This window comes from Helianthus annuus, chromosome 9 (genome assembly GCF_002127325.2).
Source record: "Helianthus annuus cultivar XRQ/B chromosome 9, HanXRQr2.0-SUNRISE, whole genome shotgun sequence".
Taxonomy (NCBI): Eukaryota; Viridiplantae; Streptophyta; class Magnoliopsida; order Asterales; family Asteraceae; genus Helianthus; species Helianthus annuus.
The window spans coordinates 93,308,488-93,326,027 of NC_035441.2; the positions used below are offsets into that span (position 1 = coordinate 93,308,488).

Sequence of the window (17,540 nt, forward strand, 5' to 3'; positions counted from 1 at the left end):
AGGCTTATCATACTGTCAACTGGTCTTTTCTTGAAGCTGTCTTATTGCGGTTTGGATTTCATCGGAAAATGGTCAAGTGGATCATGACATGTGTTTCTACAGTGTCATATTCCTTGAGTATTAATGGGGAATTGCATGGGTATTTTAGTGGGAAGAGGGGTCTTAGACAGGGTGACCCTATGTCTCCGTACTTATTCACCTTAGTCATGGAGGTCCTCTCTCTTCTTCTTCAGCGTGCGGCGATGGTTGGTTCAGGTTTTAAGTTTCATGCGCATTGTGCTAAGCAAAAGATTATTAATGTGTCTTTTGCGGATGATCTGTTTATATTTGCTCATGCTGATTGTGTGTCGGTTAAGTTATTAAGGGACGCTCTACAAAGGTTTACGAGGATCTCGGGATTGGTCCCAAGTGCTCCGAAAAGTACTATCTTCTTTTGTAATGTTCCTCCTCATACGAAGGCTCAGATTTTGAGGTTAATTCTGTTCCAGGAGGGATCCCTCCCTGTTCGCTACCTTGGAGTACCGTTAATCTCTTCAAGGCTTGCTTATAGCAATTGTAAAGTTCTGGTTGAACGGGTAGAACGGAGGATCGATAATTGGATGTCTAAGTCGTTATCTTTTGCGTGGAGGCTCCAGTTGATTAACTCGGTCATTTCGGCTATGTATACCTACTGGGCTTCAGTTTTCATGCTTCCGGTTAGAATTGTTAAGGAGCTTGAAACATGTATGCGTCGGTTTCTATGGAATGGGGGAGCTCGAGGTTCTGCTCGCTCGAAAGTTGCCTGGAAGGATATTTGCTTGCCTAAAATGGAAGGTGGTTTGGGTATTCGTAGTGTCATGGATGTTAATAAAGCGTTGATTTCAAACCATATATGGAGTATTATTAACAATCGTCGCTCTCTGTGGGTTTCATGGATTCATTCTTACAAACTTAAAGGCACTAGTTTTTGGGAGGTAAAATGTCCAGCCAATCCGAGCTGGGGATGGAGAAAGATTCTAGCGCTTCGTAATCAGATTCGGCCCTATGTTTGGAAATCTATTCAAAGCGGTCGCCAAACAAATGCATGGAGTGATAACTGATGTTCTTGCAGCCCCCTTCGTTGCTTTATTTCTCCTAGAATTATTGCCAATGCAGGTTTCAACCTGAGCTTGATGGTTGCGGATCTGCTTGACGATAATGGTCAATGGAAATGGCCTCTGGCCTGGTATGATCTATTTCCGGTGCTAATAAATATTTCGCCCCTAATTCTAATGGAGGATGTGGTTGATCGAACTCGTTGGAAGGATAGTGAAGATAATTTACAATTTTTTCACTCTTCGGAAGCTTGGTACTCTTTTCGGCTGAGAAACAACAAAGTTGCTTGGGTTGATTCGGTTTGGTTTAGCCAGTGTATTCCTAGACACTCGTTTCACATTTGGCTCGTTATCAATAACAAGCTAAAGACTCAGGATAGGATGGCTATTTGGGAAGCGGGTAGTGCCACTAACCTCATCCTCATGTGTTGTCCGCTGTGTTGTTATGATCGCCACTCTAGGGATCATCTCTTTTTCCAGTGTTCTTATGCATCTGAGGTGTGGGAAACAGTTAGGGAAAGGGTTGATATGGGGAGCGTCAATAACACATGGAGCTCGATTATGGGTTGGATGGAGCATAGTGCTAACTCTAGGCAACTTGAAAGGATTGTTTGCAAGATTCTTTTAGGGGCAGCTACTTATTTCATATGGCAAGAAAGAAACAACCGGTTATTCTCGAAGCTTCAACGTACCCCGTCTATGCTTTCGCAAGTTATTATTAATACCGTTCGGTTGAAGATAATGGGATTTAGGCTTGCTAGACACCCGAATCACATGAAGATTCTTGACAGGTGGCAGATCTCGAAGAAGGATATGATTTCGGATCCAGGCTAAGGAGGCATTGGACTGTTTTGTTTGTCTTTTAGTTTGGGGTAGTGTTCTATCTAGTTGTTAACTTGGCTGTGTTTTATTTGGTTTGTCTTGTTTGTTTGGTTCCCTAGTCGGGGTATGCTTTGGCTAGTAGTGTGTGTCGAGTCCATGATACACCCTGTTCTTCTATTGGTTATTTATAAAATTCACCGGGGTAACCCTTTACCCAAAAAAAAAAGAAGGATATGCATGAACTAGTTGTACATTATACTTAGGAGGTAGTAAACACGCCAAGTGTATGATGAAATATATATAGTGTTGTCCGTATAGGCTATTATGATGTTACGGGTATATAATGATAAGTCGAAAGTTAAATTAAATGAACCGTTGACTTCTAAAAGTCAACTGTGTATAAGAAGAATGGTTAGACGTGTTGTCATAATTGTAAGATTCAAGTAAGTTATACGGTGCGTGTTAGACGTATGTGTGTTTAATGCGATGACATGACGGATTACACGAGTTGGAAATGATATGAATTTGGTTACATGTATTATGCTTGTTAGAAGTGACTATAAATGTCAAATGTGAATTATGCGATCGATATGATCGTTATCATGTACAATTGTGTATGCTAATAAGAATGTGATTTCGATGACATGGAAGTATAGGAATCATGTCGAGACGGAATCAAGCACGGAAGGCTAACGGGTGAAGAAGTGGCGAGGAAACGAATATGAACACGGATGCATGAGGTAAGTGATTTCCGTAATCACTTCTTAGTTGTTTATGTAAAGTTATGTGTGACTTAATTAAGTATGATAATTAAGGTCAAATAGGAATGAGTTGTATGAAATCGATGAAGTATTAAACGGATCTTAGCTTTGATCCGAGCAAGGTATGTGCGTTAGGATTGTAGTTAAGTGGTAGGATTGGTTAAATATGCAATGAAGTCCTTGGTTGTAAAGGATGGAGCAATGTTGACAAAAACGCCCTTGATAGGTATATCGGGCAAACGACCTTAAATGTCTATTGGAAACAAGCTAATTGATTAGAGTAATGTTTTGGTCATGTGTGAGAGAAGAGTATGGTTTTGTATGTCATAGACCATTTAATGCACAAATACCCATAACGGGTCAAAATAAGCTTTTGAGCGAAAATGGGTTAAGAGGATGCAAGGCATCCGAGAATTTAATCTCTTATGATAGTCGTCAATGAAATTATTAAGTTCATATGAAATTGGGGTCAAATAAACAGATTATGTTGATAAATGTACGAACGGGTCAAATAATTAGAAAATGATAATAAGCCGAATGCACGTAAGGTAGGAAACTCCTTAAGTCGGATATGGGATTCCAAGTCCATTTGATAGAGGGTCAAATTATGACCACGTAGGAAGAAACGGGAGGTTAAACGGGTAAACGGTTTAAAAGTTATGCAAGTTTTATTGCGTGCGAACGACGAAATCAACACAGCAGAAAAATGGCAAAACTAGAGGCCGTCGCCGACGCCCCTTTGTCCGTCACCGACGCCCTGTGCATTTTCCAATTTTGCCCGACGCCTTAAATTGCTGTCTACGCGAAGCTGACCGACGCGAGGTATCGCACGGTTGTGCACTTGGGCCGCACGGTCGTGCGTTTCCAAGCAAACCAGTGCACTACCAGTGCCCCCGACGTCGTAGGATCCGCACGGTCGTGCGGTTGGGACGCATGGCCGTGCGTCATCTGCCAGCTCAACTGAACGTGCAGAATTCATATGTAATCAGTCCCGTAATCTACAAGGAGTCCTGAGTTGTATTCTAAACTCATTATAGAGCGTTTATGGGATGCGATGAGCGTCTACGAAAGTATAAAATGGAACGAAATGAGTATAGAGGCATATGTAAGTATAAGTATGGATTTTCCTATTTGATTAGTAAAGGGAATCCATAGGCAAACACATCTAGGACTGTAAGTATGTGAGTAGGTATGTAGGTATGTATGTATGGATGCAGATACGTATGTATGCAAGAAAAGGTTTGTGTGTATGTATGTACGTAGTTATGTATATATTGTATACATGGCTTCAATACATTTAAGTATTGACGTTATTAACAGTGTGCCTTAAGAATAAAATGTAATGCAGGTATGTTATTGAAGTCTCGTCAAGGACTAGACACCAAGATGGAATGATTAAATCTAGAAAGATATCGGGATGGGAAGTATATGTGGATAGAACATAACGAGACTACATGATAATGAATCTTGTTTGTATATAATGTACGCTAATGTTGTGAATGTATGTGGTGGGTGCAGGTTGTACGAATCACAGATTATCATCACGAGGAGTAGCGATCAAAGACCGAGTCACAAGAAAGATTGTACGGGAATCTTTGAATATGTAATTTGGTAAACATAAGTTATGCTTTTATTTTACTAAGTGAGTACAAAGGATGCATATTTTTGAAAAGAATTATTTTAAAATGAACTTTCAAGTAAGTCAAAACGTTTATAATGGAAGGAATTTTATGGTCGTATTTCCGCTGCGTCTTTTCAGTTAAAGCTTGTTAGGGCCTTACAAGTTGGTATCAGAGCCCTGGTTTGAGAGAATCAAGTACGAGAGTATAGGTACTTGAACTCAAACCTGTGTGCTCTTGTGATAAGGGACCCGTACAATCCAGGACTCGATCAAGATCTAAAGGTAGAATTGGAATGAAAACGTGTATGTATGCATTCATATGAAGAAACTAACGGTTATATTATGTGTAAGGTAAGCATAACTGCTTGGAAAGGATGATCCGGGAATGCGATCTAGAACCGGCATCAAGGCACGTGATAAGACAAATGGACCCCAGGTGCGTGCGGGCGTATGGAGTGGTATAATTAAGTGAGTGGGAAGAAAATTTAAAGAAAATGTAATAGTAATATGGCAATGAAGTTTTGAAAATGATACACGTGCCGCCCGTGAGACGGATTCGAAGCATGAAAGTAATGAAGTATGAATGACCTATTTGAATCCGTGAGACGGATTCAAGGGATGAAAGGCATGAATGGAATTTTTGAATCCGTAAAACGGATTCAAGGAAATGAAATGTAGGAGTGATAAGTCTGAATCCGCGAGACGGATTCGGACATAAGGTGGCGATTTCATGAAGACACAAGAAACATATGACGTTCGTGAGACCGTGATAACTGCTACAGGTTTGTCCGTTAGAATTAGGTAGTAGGTGGACGTGAGGGTGAAGAGAAACGTATGACTTTCAGGAATGAAGGTATGAATGATATGTTAGAATCCGCGAGACGAATTCGAAGCATGAAAAGAATGAAAGTATGAATGATAAGCTAGAATCCGCGAGACGGATTCGAAGCATGAAAAGAATGAAAGTATGAATGATAAGCTAGAACCCGTGAGACGGATTCGAAGCATGAAAGTAATGAAGTATGAATGACCTATTTGAATCCGCGAGACGGATTCAAGGGATGAAAGGCATGAATGGAATTTTTGAATCCATAAAACGGATTCAAGGAAATGAAATGTAGGAGTGATAAGTCTGAATCCGCGAGACGGATTCAACACATGTAAGGAATGAAAAATGTGAATGATTTGTTTGAAATCCGTTAGATGGATTCAAATCATAGAAGGAAGAAAAGGTATGAATGGTACGTTTGGAATCACTGGACGGATTTAAAAATGTAAAAAGGATGAAAATAGCTCATATCAGAATATGCTGATAGTTTGACCTTGGTCACGTCAAACGAGTCACATGAGTAAATATAAAGTAACTAAATGAAAGAATGATCGTAATTGGCATGCAAACCTAAATTTTAAAGCGAAAGGAAGAAGTTTCGAACAATTTATGTGATAAATGTGTTAGAAATCGACTCTTATGAGTCATAATGAACGACGGGCTATGACCCGGACAATAATTTGAGTATGAATGAGAAGGGTAAGTTTTGTTAAGAGTACCGAATGATGTAACAAACGTCCTTGCAAGTAAGCATGAATGGAAAGAAGTACATACGTGTGCCTCAATACATGTATGATAATTAAGAATTGTCAGTTTGGCTTTGAAAAGTCAAACTACGAAGGTTGACGAATAAGTAACTGGAATAAAAGAGGTGCTTGTGAGGAATGAAATGTGTGACACATTATAGCGCGTATGTAAGAAATTGTATAAGAATTATAGAACCCTTGATGTGATGAAACCAATCGAATTGGTGGAAGGATGCGTACGAGCGAAGGCACATTACATGGATGAATGAAATCTAGCCTGGTACGGCTAGCACTCGTGAAGAATGAGGACAGAACTGTGATTATTGATTATGATGATATCAACTACGTCACGATACTCCCCACCGGGCCCACCGGTAATATGTGGAAATATCGGGGTGTGACAGGTTGGTATCAGAGCCAACATTGAGTGAATTAAACCCTAGCCTTTTGTGTTTAATCTCAATGACACAGTTGCACATTCCTTGACCTCCGAGTCTAGGCAAAGGACTTAAGACTAATTCTAAAATCTTTATTTTGTCCTTTTTTGTTTTCTTGGCTGTTTCTTTTGGTTATGTTGACTGGAACACAAAATGTCGCCATGATTCAGAAGAGGAGGACGAGGCAAGGCGTCATTCACTACTCGTAACGATCATGAGGCCGGGCCTTCACACCGGCGAACTCCGTCAGCAACTATGAGCACAAGTCCTCAAGAGGATTGGAGGACTTACTTCGAGCCGGCGAGGCGTTCAGTCTCGCTCAGTTCATCACCATCTTACCACCACTCCTTTGGGCCGCACTCGAAAAATGAGCCCAACAACTCTCACCACTCCTACCTCCCGTTGCTGCGATCGGGATCACACCGGGCCTTTCAAGACCCAACCCCCTACTTCCAGAGTCGGTTTAATCCGGCAAACGTGAGTGAAGATCCAATGGGCTATAACCCATTGGGACCAGAAGACCACTATCCTGGAGCCCAGGATATGGATATGGATATGGAAGAGGATCCAGATCCAGATCCAGATTCTGCCGAGATGCCAACCGGAACACCGACCCATCCCATCGAGATCTTAGATGGGTCATCTTTTCATGGTTTACCATACCGAGGCCCAGACAGCTATGAAGCAAGGTTTGCCTCATACCCTTGGGAGTTCACTCCCCCTTTTAACCCAGCACCCCTACAGCAGCAACAGGATCACTATGAGGATTCATGTTTCCAAGCGGTTACTCCACCGCCAGCACCCCCGCCAGAGCAGCAACCGCCTCCGGAGCCACCGAGGCGGAGAAAATCAGGAGCACGGATGTCCGTCCGAGGGGGATTCCATTTCAGCACCCCTCAACACTCTAGTGGCAGCCACTACCCGCCACTGTATGAAGACCCGCATATGGATGGGCCTTCAAACCCAGTTTCAGAGGCGGACTCTGCGCCAGTCGCACCACCACCTTCACACATGGGTTATGATAACCCGATTCCTTCATACGCCGATGCAGCAGCATATAACCCTTTTGAGCAGCCAGTCCATACTGGCTACAACTACTACAATGCCCCCCATGTTGACCCATACCTTGTAGCGGCAAACTATAATGCTCTTCATCCTAAGGGACCCTACGGAGCCCCATATTAGACTGGGTACCCGGCCTATGGGTACCAATACCCGCCACCTCCTCAACCTCCACAGCAACAGCAGCCGCCGCAGATCCAACCACCACAGCAACAGGAAGTTCTTCAAAGGTTGAGCCAGGTGGAACGTGAGGTTCAAGAGGAGTGTAGAAGCCACCGAGAATTTCTTAAGGGTTTGGCAAGTTTAATCAAGGGGAAAAACAGAAGGGATCATTGAAATTCCTTATTTGTTTGTTTTGTATTTTTAATTTTCAATTAAGTCCCTGTGTGGACATCTATTTATGTACCTAGTCCCTGTGAGGACTTGTATTTTCAGTTAGCCCCTGCGTGGGCAAGTTATTTATGTTAAAGTCCCGTTTAGGGCAAATATGTACTCCTTTTTAAATTTTAATGGAATGTTTTAATCTTAAATATCATTTCTGTCATTATGTGCATCAATATAAAACAAGAAATAAATAAAAGTATATCATTCCTTTTGTAAGATCTGCCACTATATATTAAACAAAATCTTAAAGACAAAACCTAGCCATGTGTCATTTTAAAACAGGGCCATGATGGTAGTTCTCTATTAAGATTCAGATCCTTGTTAACATCTGAAAACATATTAACGCTCCTGACAAATGTGATTCGATAAAATCACATAAGTCATCCTATTATTAGATTCTTCCAATTCCTTTCCTCTATTTAGTTAATCATTCAATATTTAATGTCCTTTGAGACTAAAGACAGTTGTAGTCTACGACTCCCTATCAAGGAAAGGTGATGAACGACGTTCAAACCTTAATGCCTTTATCCTATAAGATCATGGCTTGAAACTTAAAATTTGTCCTTATGACTTGGCCTTTTATGCCATTATAATATTTTAGTAAATTATAACTAAGGATAATTATGATGAAAATCCCGAATGAAAATGTTTAATAAACTAACCAATATGGTTTATTAATACCAAGGTTAATAAATCATCAAGAATGACAATACTGCTATAGACTTCTAAATAAATCATTGTCATCATTTTATGTAGCAATCAACCTACATGGCAGAATCAGAAGAAGTCAATAGTCATCCGAGGGAGAATCATGATACTACCAGAATCAACATAACTGGTGCGGAACTTCAAGCATTGATTGATAATGCTGTTACCAAGGCCATGGATAGGCAGTTTAATGAATCAAGTGGTACTCGGAGCAAGACCCTATCAGTACCTCATTCTAAATCACACCCTAAGACTCACTCTGTGGCTCATAGTAAGCCACCATCTAAAACTCACAAGTCAAAGAAGGATGATGGCCAGCACTCTTCAAATCAGCATAGCATTCCGTCTAAGAAGATTGTATTTGATAAGGAGCCACGAGTAAAAACATGTTCTTATAAGTATTTCGTCTCCTACAAGCCCAGGGATTTCACTAGGGAAAAAAGAGCCATTGATTGCATGACGTGGCTAGATGAGTGGATACGGTAGTTGATATTAGTGGGTGTGCAGAGCAAGATATTGTGAAGTATGTTTCACAATCATTCAAGGGAGAAGCTCTAGCTTGGTGGAGGTCCTTAATCCAAGCTACTGGAAAGATTCCGTTATACAACTTAACATGGGCTCAGTTTGTTGCTTTGATCAAAGAGAATTTCTGCCTTCAACATGAAGTTGAGAAGATTGAGACTGACTTTTTGACCTTGGATATGAAAAACTTAGATTGTCAGGCATATCTCATGAGTTTTAACACCATGTCTCGATTGGTTCTATACTTAGTGACACCGGAACCAAAACGTATAGCCCGTTTCATTAGGGGTTTAGCCCCGGAGATTAAAGCTAGTGTGAAAGCATCAAGACCTACTACCTTTAGGTTAGTAGCTGATTTGTCATTATCTCTTACCCTTGATGCGGTCAGGCAGAGATCTCTTAGGAATCCTGATACGGGGAAGAGGAAACGTGAGGATGATAACTCACACCGTTCAGATAAAAAGCATAAGGGGAACTCTGATCACAAGAAGAGTTCAGGGTTCAAGAAGGATTACCAACAGTCGGGTGAGAAGCCCAAATGCAAGACCTACAAGAAGCGTCATCTGGGAAAGTGCAGGCATGAATCAAAATCCCAATTGCAGCCTAGGGCTTGTGGAATTTGTAAATCTAGTGAGCATAAGACATTGGATTGTAAGAAGATAAATGATGCGACTTGTTACAACTGTAACGAGAAGGGGCATATCAAGTCTTAACTACCCAAAGTATGCCAAGAAACCTGAGGAAGGTAAAAAGAACAATGCTCGGGTCTTTTAAATGAATGCACAAGAAGCAATCCAGAATGACAACGTGATAACAGGTACCTTTCTAATCAATGATGTTTATGCAAGGGTATTATTTGATTCGGGTGCAGATAAGTCGTTTGTTGATGATAAATTTTGTAAGTTATTAAATCTGCCTGTTAGAACCCTAAGCATAAAATATGGAGTAGAATTGGCCGATGGTACGGTAGAAACTGCTTCAACTGTGTTAGATGGATGTTTTATATCCATTAGGAACCACTCCTTTCCTCTGTCCTTGCTTCCTTTGAAATTAGCTGGTTTCGACATAGTTATAGGCATGGATTGGTTATCTCATAACCAAGCCCATATAGTTTGTGACAAGAAACAAGTAGTTATCAAGACTCCGTATGGTGAGCCACTCACAATACAAGGAGATACTCAGTATGTGTAACACCCTCAAAATACCACCTGCGGAAACCCCGCGAGGCGTGTTACACATCAGAGTCTGAGCCACCAATCACATTGAACCATTGATGAATATTTAAATAAAACATGTCCTTAATTGCCAAGATTAAATGTCAAACATAATATCAATTCACAAAGAGTTATATAGCGGAAGCATATGATAAGTTGTTTAGCAAATGTTTCATAATAAAACTCAAGACCAATGTATCAATTATAAGTAATCCAATAGCTTCGATCCATGACCACTCCAGCACTCCCAGATAGCAAGTCCATGTTCCAAGGTTAACGACCTACAAGCATGCAAACAAGTGTGTCAGACTACGCTGGTGAGTTCAAGGTTTCGTTAACGTGTTGTGTTACCAGATATATGTTAATGCGATTCAATGTTGTGTTACGATGTTGCTCATGTTAGTTACCCTAGGGAGTACGCCCTTACGTAACCGAGGAGTGTGCCTCTTAGCAACCCACTATGTTGTTCACGCTAGTTACCCTAGGGAAAACGCCCTTACGTAACCGAGGAGTGTGCCTCTTAACAACCATAGTGAAACCCAGATAATTAGTTCACCCCGTCCTTACGGCCCGGTGTGAGGTTTCCCACCTAATAGCGCTATCAACTAATTACCCCCATTGCCCTCCAGGCAATCCGATGATAGATTCCATGTTTAATAACCAAAACCGATTAAGTTGTTTACCCAAGGTTTCCCTTCCAAATGTTTACCAGTTGTCCCAAACCACCGGGACGCATGCTTGAGAAAATGCAATGAACTCACCTGGGGTTGCTCGGTATGATACACAAAAAGTTCAGTTAAGCTACAATGTGATCAACCACGTCCTAGCACGTTTATCATACAAGTCAGGTTTTGGCTCATATAATGCACATAGGTTTCACACGAGTAAACACGTTACGAGCACGTATAGATCATGGCAACACATAATTCATGTTATCACATTGACAGTGGCATTCAAGTACCCATCACGTCTAATTTGTATAGTCCAAAGGTAAAGCCCAACCAATAGCGGCCCAACCTATTGTGCGATCCGCACGACTTGTGCGATCCACAATGGGTTGTGCGATCGGCCTTGCATCCGGCCCAATAACAAAAACAGTCCAATAGCCTGTTCGGCCCAACAGGAAACATTTAAGTGACATTGTGCGATCCAAGCAGACTTGTGCGATCTGCTTGGGTTGTGCGACTGGATTTGGACTTGTGTGGTTTAATTTGGGCTGAGCGGCCCAACTACTTAACAACAACCGATGCGGTCCAGTAACCTTGTGCGAGTGAACAGTTCTTGTGCGATCCGGGCACCTTGTGCGATACGAAGCCTTGTGCGAGTGGCCTCTTGTGCGCTCGGATCAGATTTGTGTGATTGTTTTAATTACCGAATATTATGCAAGTCGCTTACAAGTTTCCTTCATTCACGAAATTAGTTACATTGTTTCCAAGTTTACCAAACTAATTAACAAATCAATCAACACCATTCTAACAAATCTGATAACACCAAAATCGATCAAACATGCATAATTCAAATGCTTCCTCAAGAACCCTAACCGAACCATACATGAACATCACTTATAAACATAACGATTTACATGAACACGTGCCATACATTCAATCCGAAATATAAGATTTGTGCACTTTCAAGCATCAAAATTAATCCATCGATCAAAACCCTAGCAGCCGACTAACATTCAACAGTTTCTATTTCATCATGTAAGCAATTCGTGAACAAGCTAAGCTAGCCGATTATCAACACTATCTTTCAATCTATATGTGAGCCGATTAACAAGAACATCACATACGGTTCCTTATCAAAATCACGTCTACAATTCTAACCATAATATCACAACACAAATCATAACACCTTGTAACAAAACATAATTCACTAACCGATTGAGAGGGAACGAAATCAAAGAGAGCTTTGAGGGATGGGGAGGGTCGCCGGCTTCTAGAGAGAAGTGTTAGGGTTTGTGTGTGTTGTGCTTTGGTAACAAATGTGAGGTGGTTACAATAACCTAATGCTAATCAAACAACATGATGGGCCGAACCCAACATGGCTGCCCATTCGGTTCATGTGGAGTCCATAAGGACTTGTGCGACCGGCCCACATGGACTTGTGCAATTGATTCAATTAATATACATACCATATAACAAAATCATGCATTCATTCAATTAGAATAATTCACTTAAACACGTAACGTTACACAAAAGTAGGTTCGAATTACGAGTTGTCACAGTATCCCCAACTAAAAAGAAATTTCGTCCCGAAATTTGGTACGCACTCACTGAGGGAGCTAGGTAAGTTATATCGTTTGCTGGTTTTCCTGGGGTGTCACATCCTCCCCAACTTGAATGGGAATTTCGTCCTGAAATTCACTAGTTGCATCAACACTGGGTTTGCTAGGTTTTGACTGGTCTTTGGGGAACAAATGTGGATACTTCTGTTTCATCTGGTCCTCGCGTTCCCACGTGAACTCTGGACCACGTCTTGAGTTCCAACGAACTCTCACAATCGGTACACGGCTGTGCTTACGAACTTTAACTTCCCGATCCATAATCTCAATTGTTTCTTCGACAAACTGCAATTTGTCGTCTATCTTCAGCTCTTGAAATGGTACTACTAGTGTTTCATCAACCAAACACTTCTTTAGCTGCGATACGTGAAATACATCATGGACATTACCCAACTCAGCAGGTAATTCCAACCTGTAGGCCACCTTTCCAATTCGTTCCAGAATTTTGAACGGTCCCACATAACGAGGGTTTAGTTTGCCGCGTTTCCCAAAACGCACCACACCCTTCCAGGGTGAAACCTTTAACATAACGCGGTCATTAACTTCAAATTCCAGCGGTTTACTACGCTTGTCAGCGTAGCTTTTCTGACGGTCGCAAGCTGCGGCCATACGGTTTCGAATCTGCACAATGCTTTCTGATGCCTCAAGAACAAACTCAGGCCCTATGATCTGACTATCACCCACCTCATGCCAACAGAGAGGTGAACGGCATTTTCGTCCGTATAGTGCTTCGAACGGGGCTGCCTTAATACTTGAATGGTAGCTGTTGTTGTAGGAGAATTCTATCAACGGTAGGTGCTTCTCCCATCCTTTCCCAAAGTCGAGTACGCATGCCCGAAGCATATCTTCAAGTGTCTGGATGGTGCGCTCGCTTTGACCATCCGTCTGCGGGTGATAAGCGGTGCTCATGTCGAGTTGGGAACCAAACGATTTATGCATTGACTGCCATAATTCTGAAGTGAAACGCGGATCTCGGTCTGAAATGATAGAAGTTGGCACCCCATGCCTAGAAACCACCTCCTTAAGATACAATCACCCAGCTGAGAGAATTTGTCTGTTTCCTTGATTGCTAGGAAGTGTGCTGATTTCGTGAGGCGATCAACAATCACCCAAATGGTGTCATTCCCAGCCTGAGTTCTTGGTAGTCCTGTCACGAAATCCATGGCGATCTGTTCCCACTTCCAGGTGGGTATCTTTGGTTGCTGCAGTAGACCTGAGGGCTTTTGATGTTCTGCTTTGACTTTAGCACAAGTCAAACATTTGCTGACGTAGGTTGCTATATGAGCTTTCATGCTGGGCCACCAGTAGGTAGTTTTCAAGTCGTGGTACATCTTATCTAATCCAGGATGTACAGAGTAGCGTGATTTATGTGCCTCTTCCATTACAAGTTCTCGTAAGTTACCAAAGAATGGGACCCAAATGCGTCCAGTTACGTAGTAAGCACCGTCTCCCTTTCGTTCTAGTCGTTGCCTCGAGCCACGTAAAGCTTCAGCTCGAACGTTCTCTGGTTTCAACGCTTCTCACTGAGCGTCTCGTATCTGGGAAGGAAGGTTGGACTGGATCGTGAGTTGCAATGCTCGCACACGCCTAGGTGCATTATCCTTTCTGCTGAGGGCGTCAGCTACAATGTTCGCCTTGCCCGGATGATACTTGATGGCACATTCATAATCGTTCAATAATTCCACCCATCGTCGTTGTCGCATATTCAATTCTTTCTGGTCGAAGATGTGCTGAAGACTCCTATGGTCGGTGTAGATGGCGCATTTGGTACCGTACAGATAGTGCCTCCAAATCTTCAACGCAAATACCACCGCTCCTAACTCCAAGTCGTGTGTCGTGTAGTTCTTCTCGTGCACCTTCAGCTGACGAGAAGCATAAGCTATCACCTTCTCGCGTTGCATCAACACGCAACCGAGACCCTGAATCGAAGCATCACAATAAACCACAAAATCTTCGGTACCCTCTGGTAACGACAAGATCGGTGCACTGCAAAGTTTTTGCTTTAACAACTGGAAGGCCTCTTCCTGCTTCGTTCCCCAAGAGTATACCGTGTTCTTCTGTGTTAACGAGGTGAGAGGTTGAGCGATTTTCGAGAAGTCTCTAATATACCTCCGATAATATCCTGCGAGACCAAGAAATTGTCGCACCTCAGACGGAGTCTTTGGTGCCGCCCAATTCTTAACTGCATCCACCTTCGCAGGATCCACATGTATCCCTTTCTCGTTAACAACGTGCCCACGGAAATGCACTTCTCGAATCCAAAAGTCGCACTTAGAAAATTTCGCATACAGCTGTTCCCTTCTCAAAAGTTCCAAGATGAGACGTAGGTGACGCTCGTGATCCTCCCTGTTCTTCGAATAGACTAAGATGTCATCAATAAACACTATAACAAACTCGTCGAAATAAGGCTTACATACGCGGTTCATGAGATCCATGAAAACCGCTGGTGCATTAGTCAATCCAAACGGCATAACCAAAAACTCGTAGTGTCCATAGCGCGTTCGAAAAGCCGTCTTGGGAACATCCTCTTCCCTAACCCTTACCTGGTGATACCCCGATCTTAAGTCGATCTTGGAATAAAAACTTGACCCTTGCAGCTGGTCAAACAAGTCGTCGATGCGTGGTAACGGATAGCGGTTCTTAATGGTCACCTTGTTGAGCTCTCGATAGTCGATACACATACGGAATGACCCGTCTTTCTTCTTTACGAACAGAACTGGGGCTCCCCAAGGCGACGAACTGGGTCGAATAAAGCCCCTGTCCAACAACTCTTGCAGTTGATTAGACAGTTCTTGTAACTCTCCCGGTGCTAACCGGTATGGAGCTCGAGCAATCGGAGCCGCTCCTGGCGCAAGATCAATCTGGAATTCTACTTGACGATGAGGAGGTAACCCTGGTAGCTCCTCTGGGAACACATCAGCAAATTCTCACACCACTGGTAGATCCTCGATCTTACTTTCTTCAGACTGAGCGTTGGTAACTAACGCTAACATTGCAGGATACCCCTTTTGTAGATACTGCTGTGCACGCATGGCCGTGATAATCCCAACCATCATCCCACTACGGTGCCCTTGAACTAACAGTGACTCCCCATCAGGGAGAGGAATACGCACAACTTTCTCCTTACACAAAATTTCTGCTTGGTGCTTAGACAACCAATCCATCCCTACTACTATGTCAAAACTACCGAGTGTAACGGGAAGGAGGTCAATGTCAAACACCTGACCCACGAGATCTAGTTTGCATCCAAAAAGGACATTCGAGGCTTCTATCGTTTTACCATCTGCTAGTTCTACTACTTGTTTAACTTCTAAAGGTGTTGGGGTTATCCCTAATCGTGGACTAAACTCTAGGGACACATAACTCCAATCGGCACCCGAATCAAATAATACAGAAGCAATACGATTGTTAACAGGAAACATACCAGTTACAACGTTGCCGTCATTCCTGGCATCCCCTGCTCCAAGCTGGAACACTCTGCCGCGAGCACCATTTCCCCCATTGTTGACGTTGTTGTTGTTGTTGTTGTTGTTGTTGTTGTTGTTCCCAGCATTGTTATTATTCGGGCGGTTGTTGTCGTTGGCGTTCTGGTTTAACTGAGGGCAATCCCGCTTAAAGTGGCCCTCGTCACCACACTGATAGCACCCCTTTCTGAAACCCTTGTTCTGCTGGGGTGGTTGCCCCTGTTGTCTCTGGTTTTGCTGGTTCTGTTGCTGCTGGTGTTTGGGTTGTGAGGCCCTACAATCCCTGGCCTCATGGCCCGTCTTACCACACTTGTTACATGTCCGGCCACACGGCCCAAAATGATGATAGCCACACCTGTTACACCGTGGCTTTCTCCCCGCATACGAACCCTGGCTGTGGCCACTTCCCTGGCCTTGATTGACCGAAGACGACTGGCTGATGCTGCGGTTGTTGTTGTCTGGCCTTTTCTGAGTCTGACCAGCACTGGGTGCTTTGTCGTAGTCGCTCCACTTCCGTTTGTTATCATTAGCAGATGTAGTAGCAGTGGGTGCCGCAGCAACAGTGGCTGAAATGCGCGGAGGTAACGAATTGCTCTCGACCTCTTGGTCCACAATCTTATGAGTCAGACGAACAATCTGTGTCAAATCATTGAGATGGGCTGCAGTGACCAAACTCTTCACACGCGGAGGCAACCCTTTGATGAATAACTCAATCCTCCGAGACATAGGCCGGGACAAGTTCGGGCACATGTCGGCCAGTTCATATGATCGCTTCACATACGCTTCGACTTCAGATCCAACCATCTTCAAGTCGTAGTATTCGTTTTCCAACTTCTGGACCTCATCCCGAGGACAGTACTCCTCCCTGATCAGTTCTTTAAAGTCTTCCCAGGTTGTGGCATTCGCTGCCTCGATGCCCAACAACTGTACCTGGGCGTTCCACCATGTTAGGGCACCATCTGCCAAGGTACCCGCAACATATTTTACCCTGTCCCCAACAGGACAGTTACAGATAGCGAACACAGACTCTGCTTTCTCGAACCATCTCAGAAGTCCCACAGCCCCTTCAGTCCCGGTGAAGGTCTGTGGCTTACAGTCCATAAACATTTTGAATGTGCACGCAGGCTGGTTAGGTTGAGGTTGCGCTTGCTGACCTAAATGACGGAAGGAAACACATTATAGGAGTGAAAAGGCGTGTACGTGGTATAAGAGTAAAAAGTACTTGGTCCATTCCGTACCAGCTTGATAGGCTGCTAAGGCCTCAGCCACACGGGTATTGATTAAGTCAGTCAACTCAGCCTGAGTCATGTTGATGTTGCCACGTCCGTGTCCTCGTCCACTCATGATTCTAAAGTTGGAAATGAACCGATTCAGGAAATCGAAACGAGATGGAAATCATGTATCACGTTGAGATCTACATACTACCAAGTTCACACACAATAAGGCAGAACCCTTCTCACGCTCGATAAGCCTCACTGGGACTTGCATGCACCCCACGTTATTATTAAGTGTGCACCCATAATAATAAGGCGATTTGCATGCTTACCTCAGTGCCTCTTAGCTTGCGCTCGAAGTTTCCCCCGTTCAAACAACACAACAGATGGTATCACAGG

The 17,540-nt window shown here is 43.0% G+C and overlaps 1 protein-coding gene across 1 annotated transcript; it reads left to right on the forward strand.

Annotated features, from left to right (window-relative positions):
- The first annotated feature begins 1,250 nt into the window (after nt 1-1,250).
- LOC110875876 lies at nt 1,251-1,907 on the forward strand. The gene has a single exon (XM_022124072.1). The coding sequence runs from the start codon at nt 1,251-1,253 to the stop codon at nt 1,905-1,907; it is 657 nt and encodes a 218-aa protein (XP_021979764.1).
- Nucleotides 1,908-17,540: the final 15,633 nt, after the last annotated feature.